This window comes from Acanthopagrus latus, chromosome 22 (assembly GCF_904848185.1).
Source record: "Acanthopagrus latus isolate v.2019 chromosome 22, fAcaLat1.1, whole genome shotgun sequence".
Classification (NCBI taxonomy): domain Eukaryota; kingdom Metazoa; phylum Chordata; class Actinopteri; order Spariformes; family Sparidae; genus Acanthopagrus; species Acanthopagrus latus.
In genome coordinates, this window is record NC_051060.1 from 12,253,764 (window position 1) to 12,265,631 (window position 11,868).

General features: G+C 41.3%; 2 protein-coding genes across 2 annotated transcripts; one reads left to right on the top strand and one right to left on the bottom strand.

Annotated features, from left to right (window-relative positions):
* Nucleotides 1-110: 110 nt before the first annotated feature.
* Nucleotides 111-5,419, bottom strand: atp6v1d (ATPase H+ transporting V1 subunit D). The gene is made up of 9 exons (XM_037085466.1): nt 5,207-5,419; nt 3,038-3,155; nt 2,844-2,923; nt 2,688-2,755; nt 2,559-2,603; nt 2,382-2,485; nt 1,545-1,611; nt 1,376-1,454; nt 111-802 (listed from the first exon to the last, which is right to left on the bottom strand). Exons 1-9 carry the CDS (start codon nt 5,245-5,247, stop codon nt 658-660), a joined length of 747 nt encoding a protein of 248 aa, XP_036941361.1. The 5' UTR covers nt 5,248-5,419; the 3' UTR covers nt 111-657.
* An 80-nt stretch (nt 5,420-5,499) lies between these two features.
* eif2s1b (eukaryotic translation initiation factor 2, subunit 1 alpha b) lies at nt 5,500-11,350 on the top strand. The gene is made up of 8 exons (XM_037085465.1): nt 5,500-5,654; nt 7,933-8,175; nt 8,709-8,788; nt 8,946-9,097; nt 9,192-9,298; nt 9,390-9,487; nt 9,668-9,811; nt 10,665-11,350. The coding sequence occupies exons 2-8, from the start codon at nt 7,935-7,937 to the stop codon at nt 10,788-10,790; spliced, it is 948 nt and encodes a 315-aa protein (XP_036941360.1). The 5' UTR covers nt 5,500-5,654; nt 7,933-7,934; the 3' UTR covers nt 10,791-11,350.
* Nucleotides 11,351-11,868: the final 518 nt, after the last annotated feature.

An 11,868-nucleotide genomic window follows, 5' to 3' on the forward strand; every position in this document is an offset into this window, starting at 1 on the left:
CACTTGACACAAAGGGTCTTGCATGTTGGAGCAAAAGCCTGTGTGACTGATTGTAAACTGTTCCAACATTTAAAAGCTAGAATCGTTGCAAGTAATACTGTAATCACTGGTTGGATATTGATAACATCTTTATTTGGATGAAGTTCTGGGCTTTGTTGACTTGATCACAGAGTGTTACAGCAGGGTTTCATCAGGAGTTTCTGGTACAATGGTAAACATCCTCTAATGAGGTAACAGCAACCCCCCGTGACATGAGGTCAGCGGCGGGACGGGCCTCCACAACACAGACTCACACACTCTCTGACATCTACAACCACCTTAAGCTTTACAGCATGCAAGGGCTCGAAATGTTGTGGGGAAATATGTACAAGTCACACGGAATGCTTTGTGAATTTCACGCACAAGCCGCGTGTAAACATATTTATATTCTTATTACTTAGATTATCATAGTGAACTGAGTCCCTCGTGGGCTCTGTACAGTGACAGATCTGCAAACATGCAGCACCTTCCAGCACTGAAACCACAGAACAAATCACAGACAAGTACACACGCACAAAAAAAAACAAAAACAACTTTCATCACTTGCATGAGAAGACAGAGACGTGGCCTGAGAGGCACTGAATAAATAGGGTGGTGATGGGCGAAGTCGGAGTCCGTTCACTCGAACAGCAGGTCCTCATCCATCTCCTCCGTCAGCATGTTGGCCGGCTCTGCGATGGGACCCAGCTTAGCCAAGCGCTCTGCGATCTCCTTTTCTGTCCTTTCCCTGAGCTGCTTCTTCTTCTCTTGGATCTTCTTCAGCCTGGAAGAGGAAGGCACGTTTTCATTGTTTTAACAAAACAAAAAAACATCAAGGTAGTGACAGTGTAAATGACTGAGTGGTCAGCAGGAAATAATCATTCATGAGACGGCTGCAGCTGAACACTTAATTGGGAAAAGAGCTATTTGAGAGGGTGTTTAGAAGTCCTTAAAATAGACCATAAGTCCTTAAATAGTCAAAAATTGGAATTTGACAAGTCACAAATTGCCCCAAAAACATTTTATCTAATTAATTTATCCATCGTTTAGCTTCTTTTGGTCTCAATGAGTTGAGCTCCTTAACGTGGAAAACCACATTTCTGATGTTACAAATCTGCAAAGCGCTGAACCCAACACTCAACTCTTTTTACTTGATTACTTGAACATACCTGTAACTGGTAACATGTAGGTAAACCTAACTCAATCTAAGAGCCATGTTTCTACATGAAACCTACCTTTATACTAACCTGCAGTGCTTCAATAAAAAAATAAGATGATTTGTCCAAAACTCATTCTTAAATTTGTTCTGAAAGAGCATCAGATAATGTTGAGACCCTGCTTAACTAAACGTATTCACCTGTAGAACTCCTCTCGTTCTCTCTCATCCAGCTCTGTGACGATGTAGGTGAGGGTGCGATCAATCCGGGGAATAATCACTGCAAGGTGGGACAAAGAGCAAAAGATGAGCTACAGTCTCGGTCTTCGAGGGAAAAAGGTAACAATCACGTGAAAAGCTGCGAGTTTACCATGCTCGATGGCATTCACACGGCGGTTGGTGATCTTAATGGCTTCATCCAGAGTAACGAAAGACGTCTGAAGACAGAAAGCAGGCAGAATGACCCTCTTTTACTGTTATTTTACAAGCATTTCATTTAAAATCATCCAAGTGCTAGTGACAAGACAAAATATTCAAAAATGATGCTAAATGGCCGTTTAGGATGTTATGTTAATATTTTCCATGTTATTGGGTTGTTCTAATGGATGCGTCATCGTATGAATGCTGATCACGTTTTGTATGTAAACTCTCAACCTGCAGAGAAGCCAGTAACCATAGCTATAAATAAAAGTAGTGAATAAAAAGCACAATATTTCCTTCTAATTTGTTTTCCAGTAGAAGTATAAAGTCCAGGCTTCCTTCAGCTGTTTAAGAGTAAGTTCAAGCACTTTCAAGGTACCCAAACCAAAACTTTCCAGACTCTTGAAGCCTGTATCGTCAAATCGAATACATCGCTAAAAACCTGTGAAAGATAATTTTTTGACTTCCTGAGCATTCAGTGTATATTGCCACTTTTTAAAACCAGCTGTCGACGACAGAATGATTCAATCTGATGAATAAAAATTTTTTTTTGGTTTACATGAGTGATTGAGTCCATGAAACACGTACATGTGTTTGACAATCAGTCATTTTTCAAGTAGTGTATTAAAATCTAAGCACAATAAAAAAAGAAAATGCTCACCTTAACAAAATTGCAGCTAAAAATGTAAGCATTTTCCAAACTTTCAAGAGTTTGTGCGAACCCGGACAGTAACATAAGTTGGCAACACTCAGAACCTCAGTGTACTTCCGTCACACCGCCCCCTACCTGTAAGGAGGCCAACTCCACCAGCAGCTCCACAGCTCTGGCGTAGTTCCTCTTCAACCTGGAGAGCTGCTCTCCTCCTCTGGCCAGACCAGTCAGCTCATAACCTGAGAAACACAGTGAGGGTGAGGAGGACTCACTACGATCTAGTTGACAGAATGTAATCTAAACTCGACTTACTGTCCCCGCCTTCTTGGTAGTGCTCAAAAACTGGAAGGGTAACACCTGGAAGAGAGAAACACATCTGCATGAGAACTTTTCTCATCGACAGTGAAAAATAAGTAAACAGATGATGTCTTTGGTGCTGACCAGCCACGTTGTCTTTCTTGGCTCGGACCTTCACTTGGGCTTTGTTGACATTCTGGATTATAGTTGTGCTGTGGACAGATTTACAGATGGGAGTTACAGACGCAGCCGTACGAAACAACACAGCATCACATCACATGATCTCTCTCTGGTTCTCACCTGAAGTCTCCAGCTGCAAATTTGGCTTCAGCCAAAGAGAAGGCCGCCTCCCTCATCACCTCTCCCATCTTAGTCTTAGTCTGCGGAAGAGAAACAAAAGGGCAAAGTGGATCATTAGAAAAGCACTCTGTGGAGATACTGCAGAAATACATGCATGGGAGCGAGTGGTCAAATCCTTTTTTTAATTAACTGACTTCGATGATTTTACGGAGGATCTGGCGGAAGCGCATGGAGAGAGCGTCGGATTTCTTCTTCAGCAGGTTGCGGCCGGTCTGAGCTCCTTTCAGCCGAGCCTTCATGATGGTCTGAGCCCTGCGAGCCCAAACAGAACAAACTCACTCTGGATGCCTCAGTATACAGAATTTAACCATTTACAGAGGTCAAGGTCACCCTGTGTTGGAAAGTGGTGGGGACATACGGGCTAAGACAACGTCAGTAATGTCCTGCGGCAGGTACGGAACATATATATATAAGATGGGTTGGTACTCTCTTGAAATTATACAAGTCAAAGACTTTTCAAGGGTAGATTATTTCAGGATAAAGAGACAGAGATTCATCGAGATGTTCACACACACCAGTTTTTTTCTCAGCACAGCACTCAAGAGCAAAAGCAGTGGGGACGTAAGGGCTCAGATGAAAACTACATATTTTAAATGGTCTTCAACATCGGCAATCCGAAGAAATGTTACGAGGGGATCTTGTGAGGTTTCAGCTCATGTTTAAATAAGCATGCTTTTAAAATGTGGCAGGGGACAAAAATGGTCATTTCTGACAGTAATGGGGACGTGTCCCCAGCATCCCCAGTGTAAACGACACTAAAGACAGAGGTAAGACATGTTTTATTAAAGCTGGAGCAAATGTTCCTCCTGTCCAGCTCTTTATAAAAAAAAATTGCGAGCTGGCAGGCAGCCATTTTTGTCTTCCCTCTGACAGGCTCATGTGTTTCTTCATCGTACCCCTTCAACAGAAGGATGGCTTTATTAAATGAATTGACAATGTATGACTGCAAAGAAACAGCAGCTGTGTGACAATCTATTGAGAACACAGATATCCGTGTATTGTTCATGTTAAGATTTGTTCTCTCCTATGCTTTCACTCAGCTTTGCAGCTTCGTAATGAACATATTGACCATTGATCGTTTTTTATAATTATTTTGTTAGGTGTGTGTATGTGTGTGTGTGTGTGTGTGACTGTGTTCTTTTATTTACTAGTTTTAAAGCAGCTTCAGTTGATTCACTGCGACAGACTCAGTTTGGTGGAAAATGTATGTGCAGTCACAGCTGGTGAGTTATTGTCACATTACATTCTCGCTTTTGTGAGACTGAACATCAACCAATATTCAGCTTTCTCTATTCCAATTATTGTTTATTGTGTACAATTGCTGATTAAATATATTCAGAACTTCAGAAATCTATGCCTCTGATACTGATGGAGCCTTTGTCTTTAGTCTCCTCTCTATGTCCTGTCCACAACACTATCTGATACAGGCTACTACTTGTGATGTGTATCAACACCGAGCAATCTGAATCTGCAAAGTAACTACTAAGTAAAGTTATCAAAAAAAATGTTGAGGAGCGGAAGTATAAAATAAAAAAGAATGAAAATACTTAAGTAAAGTACCTCAAAAATGTACTTCAACACAAAGATTTTTATTTTTTTGGCAAATGAATATCGGCTCCGATTTTTAGTTAATAATCAGTATCAGCTCTGAAAAATACATATTGGTCATCCCCTGCAAAAGATCATTACCACACATTCATAATCATATTTATGTGTCCATTTTCCTCCAAAGCACATATAGGTGTGTATATTTGATCAAATCAGCATTTTTAATGTATTCAGACCAATAAACTCAGCAAGTAGTTGCTGATCTACATCCAAGTCCAAACTCACTGATATATTTAACCAAGGACTTTACAAATTTCATCCAAGTATCGATCAGACACATCTCCCATCTAGAGGAAAGGGCTTGGAATAAGTTGACACGACTGAATAATTACAGTACAATGACTGGACCTTTAAGACCAAAAAGGAATTTCGGCAAATATTCAAGTTACACAATGTTAAAATCTAAAGTCTGGAGGTCAGTATGCTACAGACTGACAACTCACACTGTGATCATGTTGTTAACGTCACATGACAGAAGTCTTCCTCTTTTACACAGCAGCACGGCACTAATGGAGTATATTTAGGTCTGAATCACAATGCAGAACAACACTGTGATCCCTTCGTGTGATAAAAGCAACAGGAAAGAGCAGCAAATCTTAGACACTGGAGAGCAACAAGTCACACAAGACAGCGTTATATTATCTGGTTAAGAAGCTACAGAGGGTTAGCAACTAGCTAGCAAACAAGCTGCTTACATTCTGGAGGGGAAAACGTCGATCCTGTCTTTTCCAGACATCTTCTCGTCCTTTGGTCGACAGTTGCCGTCTTTTTTTTTAATCCCGTTACCTAAAATTAACACTAACGCGTTAGCTAGTGTACTCCTTGATTAATTTAGAAAATCGCTGTTTTCCGTGCAGGATTAGAGGCAGTGATCGGACTGATGCTCGTGATCTTGTCCGACTCTCCGTACGGTGATGATCAGCTGGCCTCTGGTCATGTGACTAGACCGAGCGCGTTGTGCGCATGCGCGCGTCGGAAAGCTCTGACGATCTTTTCCGGGTCGAGAAATTAGCACACCCATGAATGTGAGCTAGCGGGCCCGAAGTCTTCATTTAAAAAATCATCCAAGAGCACATAATCGGACATTTGGATAATTCCAGTGCAGAACATTTCAGTGTATCGTCCTGTAACCACATGACACAGGTGAGTTTGTGCCAATGAAAGGGGTGTTTGCCAGGGTGAAGTGAACAGACAGGGCTGCTAGCTAGCTGGCTAGCTAGCTGCTAGCCTCGACACTGGTGCATGTGCCGCATGTGAGTAGGGAACCGGGTTAATAGCTAGGAAGCTAACGGGAATTAAAGTGACTGTTTTCTGTTTTAAAATACATTCTCGTCAGGTAGTGTTAAATGTAATTACGCAATTACTTGTAGTCGCTATTAACGTGCTCGAATGTTTTTATGAGAGGTTACTTTAGTGTTTGTTAATGTCAGTTTTCGCTCCTCACTGAAACAGTGAGGGGCTTCTCATTTGTCTGCATTGCATCATCCCATTCACAGCGATAAATGTGAAATAAAACCACCAGCGTCACCACTGCCTGTTCGCTTAGTACGGCTTCAGGACCGTGCAGGCATTTGGGTGATATTTCCCAGGTAAAGTTCAGTCATTTGACCTGCTGGAGGTGAAAACCACCCTGAAACACGATGAACAATGTGTCACACAAATGGATCTGGACTGTTATCTAACATTTGAGGGGTGTTTCTCATATAAGGCCTGCTCCTTTTATATCACTGATGGTAGATTAAATGTGGGAAGCCTTCCCAAGTATAGCACCACATGTTAAGTCTTCAGACAACTACTATGAATGTGAACTCACACATTAGTGTAACAGTTCCCACAAAACTGGTACCCATCACTTGTTTTATTTTTGTGATCTAGCCTTGTTATCTGGCAGCTGAGCGTGTTTGCTTTAAATCATTGCATCTAACCTTCATCTGAATTCTTGATGTAAGACCATGTCAGTAATTTTTTTTTTTAAACGATTAAGCGATTTGATCCAAGGCATCAATAATTTAAATGGTCTTATGGACTTATTTAATGCTTATGTTAACCAATGTTTTAAACACCTAAGATAAGTAATAAACGTACATGTTACGTGTTGACAGCCTGATGTTAATGCACACCTGGGGTTAAGAAAAGTCATGGTTTCATGAGAAAAGACGATTTAATGCTCCATAGCTGCAATTAGATGTTGTGTTAACATCTATATATGTATGCTGTGCATCTCTATGATGCATTATTTGCTTTCCATGGCTTGTAGATGGATGGTCCCTGACATTTAAGGCTTGTTATGATGACTTCTTCAGAATAAAGCTATAAAGGAGCGATTAGCTCAGTTGGTAGAGCTGACATCCCATGTACAGAGGCTTTGTCCTCGCTGCAGCGGCCCCGGGTTCGGGTCCCAACCGGGGCCCCATTGCTGAGTGCCACCCCCACCTCTCTCTCACCCTGTTTCCTGCCAACTCTCTGAAGCTGTCCTATCATAGTTAACAGATCATGGTTGTGACCAGATAGTGAGTGAACACAGTTTTTTTTTTAAAAGTATTTTGTTATGTTCAAGTTCATTTTATCTAAAGAAGGGGCAATGTTGATTAATTAACATGAGACATCATAGTCTGTCATGTAAATGTCACATGTTTAGCCATACAAGCTAAATTGCCCCTGGTCAACAAATTTAAAAAAAAAAAAGACACAACACATAAGCACTGACAGGTAAAATAACACAACCAGTACTGCAGAACGTCTCTGCTGTCCCCTGGCAGGTTGATGGCATATGAAAACATACAGGCACGAGAACACTTTATCACGTAGCATATTTTCAGCTGAAGAGTTTACTTTATGGTTTTCCACAAGACAAAAGCAAATGAAATAAGGAATGCAAGAAGTATTAAAGGTAAAACTGTTCATTTCGTGCCTACACCCACTAGAATAACCTCTTTGTTATTTGTCTGAACCTCTGATCCAGATATTATCCTCATCATCAAATTCACAACTTAAAACTGATCTGCACAGTAATGAACATGCAGAAAAATGTGACGCAACCATTTTAAAAGGACAACTCAGCAATTCTGAATTGCTTCTGTAAAAATGGGTTGAAGTTCCTGGTCAGCGCCGAAGCAGCAGAGACAGACATCCTCCTCACATTTTAGTTTTTTTACATGTTTGTTTGACCCTACAAGTACAAGTAGATGCCAGCACCTTGCAATATTTACACATGCAGTTTCCCTTTTCCCCCAAAAATTGTCATAGTCAAACCATAAGTGATGTAACTTTTATTACATGATATTTTGTCAAACTTCATGAAGCTCCCCCATAAAAACTTAATCCATTACACTGTCATTAAAATAATGTTTTTACAGGCTGATCACCAGCTCTATGAGGATTTGTAAACAACATTTTCTCTCTTTTGTTTCTGCTCCGTCAGCGATGCCGGGGCTCAGCTGTCGATTTTACCAGCACCGGTTCCCAGAGGTGGAGGATGTTGTAATGGTGAACGTGAGGTCCATCGCCGAGATGGGCGCCTACGTCAGCCTTTTGGAGTACAACAACATCGAGGGCATGATCCTCCTGAGCGAGCTGTCACGTCGACGTATCCGCTCCATCAACAAGCTCATCCGCATAGGCCGCAACGAGTGCGTGGTCGTCATCCGAGTAGACAAAGAGAAGGGTGAGTGCAGGCAGGAGGGGACTGACCCCTAGAGCTGAAGTTTATTGTCTTTCAAAGGTGCACAGGGCAGGAAAACTCTCGGCTGCCAGTGCTGAAGTGGCGGGTGGAACGGACGTAATGTACCAACCACAGCAAAAGTATATGACTGATCTTTAATCACGAGATAAACTGGACGGAGTAATAGAGGTAAATCATGACCTGCTTGTGACTTCAGCATCCACTGAAGCTTCTGCTCCACTGGAAAGATGAAAACTATTGGCAGGTGGAAACATCACAGCTGTGTGGAGCTGTGACATTCATAAATCACTATATGAAAGAAATATGAAAACCACATTTCGGTCATGTTTTATACATTGTTTTTCTCCATTTGAGGTTTGACTGGAGCTCATTTAATTATGTGATCTTGGATTAACGCTTCGTCAGCCATCTCCCCCTGCTCTAATTTCAGTTCCGATTCTGTCCTGTGAGATTATCCTGAATAACTGATGCCATGAAGAAAACGTCAGAACACATGTTCTCTGCTGTGTCTTTAGGATACATCGATTTATCGAAAAGAAGAGTTTCACCAGAGGAGGCCATCAAGTGTGAAGACAAATTCACCAAATCTAAAACCGTGAGTGAAAATGTGCCCAGAAAGCTTGCTCTGTTTTTCATTTTAGATTTTTTTCCCAAAAAGGGATTCTGACAAACACCTGATGGTGTTTTTGTTGATCTCTCATGAACTTTCTGACAATTTCACAATAAAGTAACAGCGGTTGTTGTGTCTGCAGGTGTACAGCATCCTGCGACACGTGGCAGAGGTGCTGGATTACAGTAAGGACGAGCAGCTAGAGAGCCTGTACCAGCGTACCGCCTGGGTCTTCGATGAGAAATACAAGCGGCCCGGATACGGAGCCTATGATGTCTTCAAACAGGCTGTATCGTAAGTGCTTATATTCATCTAAAAATCGGTTTGGACACAAAGCGTGTACACATGCTAATAATGTTTCAAATGGTACATATCTTCACTCCTTCAGAGATCCCGCCATTCTGGATGGTTTGGACCTAACAGAGGAGGAGAGGAACGTGCTGATCGATAACATCAACAGGCGACTCACTCCACAGGCTGTCAAAATCAGAGCAGGTAACGATACACTTTAAACGTAACATTAAACCTTTATTTAATGTGACCTACAGCAACACGCCATCTTCTTTTGTTTCCTCTCCCCCTGCAGACATCGAAGTGGCATGCTATGGGTATGAGGGCATCGATGCAGTGAAGGAGGCTCTCAGGGCCGGACTCGGCTGCTCCACAGAGGCCATGCCCATCAAGGTGATACTCCACCCAGATGTTCATATGCTGCTGCTGACTGATGAAACTTAAGGACGCTCTGCATTTCATACACTGTTCAGGCCATAAAGAATGACCAGTTTTGGGGCAGATTTAAGAGCTGTTGGTTTAAACGCCGGTGGTGCAGTGTCAATAAGACAGATGCGATCTTGTTCTCCCCAGATCAACCTGATCGCTCCCCCTCGCTACGTGATGACCACGACCACTCTGGAGCGCACAGAGGGCCTGTCTGTCCTCAACCAGGCCATGGCTGCCATCAAGGAGAAGATTGAGGAGAAGAGAGGCGTCTTTAACATCCAGATGGAGGTGAGCCACCTCAGTTTGTCTGTGTAAACATGGAGAAGAGAGACACACACTGTTCTCTGTGTGTGTGTGTGTGTGTGTGTGTGTGTGTGTTTTAAACCAAGGTAATATTAATGTTGTAGGTAGGCTCGGGTGAACACTGAGCACATTTACGCAAGCACTGTACGATAAGATAAATATTCAAGTAAATGCTCTTCACTTGCGTTTTTTCATATTCCACTTTATACTCCCCTACGTTTGTCTGACAGTTTTAGTTCACAGTTATAGCAACACTACAAATATATGATGAACTTAAAGAATATGATGAAGCGCTGAAGATTAAACTACCCAACAGTACAGAGGAGTCAAAATTAAGTCAATCGTGAACTTTTACTGCAGTAAAATGCAAGATACACATTAATGTGGTAGTAATAATAATCCATATACAACATATAGCTTATATCTTTAAGTAAATGTTGCTGATCTAATGTCCTACTAGTATTTTTTGTTCATTAAACTACAGCAGAGTATCAGTTCTGTTTTCTTAAAAATATTTGATATTCTGAAAATTACGTAACGTCTCAAAAAAGGACATGATATTTACTTTTTCACATAAATTAACAAAAAACAATCAAACTAAGTGCATGTTAAAGGATTTATTATTATGTTTATTAATAACAATGCATTCTCCTATTGCTGCACATCTGTAAACATCACTTGAGGGCATAAACTCCCAATTGTTTATCAATGTCTTTTTTCTCCAAAAAATATTAATTCTCAACTTAAAAAAAGAAACTAATGCATATATACTTTTTTCTGAATGTGTGCAGAATTTTTTCTGTTGTATTGTAACTAAACACTGAACTGTCTCCTTTAGCCGAAGGTGGTGACAGACACAGATGAGACGGAGCTCGCCCGGCAGTTGGAGAGGCTAGAGAGGGAGAACGCAGAGGTGGACGGAGACGACGACGCAGAGGAGATGGAGGCCAAGGCAGAGGACTAGATCCAGTCCTCGAAGGAAGGAAGGAAGGCTGGTGGGGAAAAAACATCGAGGAAGACATGTGGACTGACCTGGTCACAGTCAGTCAGTCCAGCAGATGTTAACTTTCACATTGCAAACATTAACTGGCGTTAATAGTTCATTGGCAAGCGTCCCAGTTTGTTCATTAGCAAGGTTTGTTTCAGGAGAAGCCATCAGCTGTCTCCTTATCCAGACACGGACACAAGGAGAGTTAAATTACAATTACACATCAGCATAGTTTCTATTTTTAAGTACATCGATTTGATTAAACAATAACTCTATTTAAAAAAAAACAGTTTACAAGCAGTGGCCTTCACTTACCTCTTGCTTTAAGAGCAGAGTGTCTTCAGTATCAATGGCGCTTCATCTCTGGCTGGTCACTGGATGTGATTGATTGAAGGGGAAGCGCATCAGCTCGTCTGTCTCGACACCGGTCAGCGGTGACTTTATGTGCTGTTTTCTCTTCCAGTTTGAGGGTTTTTACTGGCAAGACCTGCTCAGCTCACATGGCATCAATAAAGTTCTGGAAGTTTTGATCTCAATGCGTGTTTGTCAGCTGCTATGATAGATCTGATTGTATCATTTTTTATTTTTTTAAACACTAAACATGAGGTGGTCCTACTACAAACCTCAAGGAATATAATTCTACTAATTTTTTCATCACGAAATTTAAGCTATGATGTTGTTTATGAATCAGATCATAACCACCTCTAGATCACTAGTGGCTGTAAAGTCATTTTATTTTTAAATTAGTAAGCACATTGTCATTTCTTGTCCAGTTTATAACAAAGGACATGTTCACCCAAAAATGTAGATTCAGTCATCTAGTCGCCCTCTTGCTGATTAGTGGAATCAGGTGTTGTAATCCACAAAACAGTTCTGCGGCTTCACAGTGTCCTTCCAAATACGTTTTGGATCTCAGGGCTTCCAAAGATTATGATTATGCAGGTCCTCATCTACTTCAGTTAAGAAGAATGCTGAAGAGGTGTTTTACTCTGAAGCTCCAGATGTGTTTTATGAGCTACTAAACTATGACTTTCAATCAGCATGAGGGTAAAAA

Excerpts from the sequence above, each read along its gene's own strand:
- atp6v1d (XM_037085466.1), bottom strand. The coding sequence starts at position 5,247 with ATGTCTGGAAAAGACAGGATCGACGTTTTCCCCTCCAGAAT. Across the intron at positions 3,156-5,206 it reads GACGTTTTCCCCTCCAGAAT|GGCTCAGACCATCATGAAGG; the intron begins GTAAGCAGCTTG and ends TTGGGCTCGCAG. Across the intron at positions 2,486-2,558 it reads CTACCAAGAAGGCGGGGACA|GTTATGAGCTGACTGGTCTG; the intron begins GTAAGTCGAGTT and ends TGTGTTTCTCAG.
- eif2s1b (XM_037085465.1), top strand. The coding sequence starts at position 7,935 with ATGCCGGGGCTCAGCTGTCGATTTTACCAGCACCGGTTCCCAGAGGTG. Across the intron at positions 8,176-8,708 it reads CCGAGTAGACAAAGAGAAGG|GATACATCGATTTATCGAAA; the intron begins GTGAGTGCAGGC and ends CTGTGTCTTTAG. Across the intron at positions 9,299-9,389 it reads GGCTGTCAAAATCAGAGCAG|ACATCGAAGTGGCATGCTAT; the intron begins GTAACGATACAC and ends CTCCCCCTGCAG.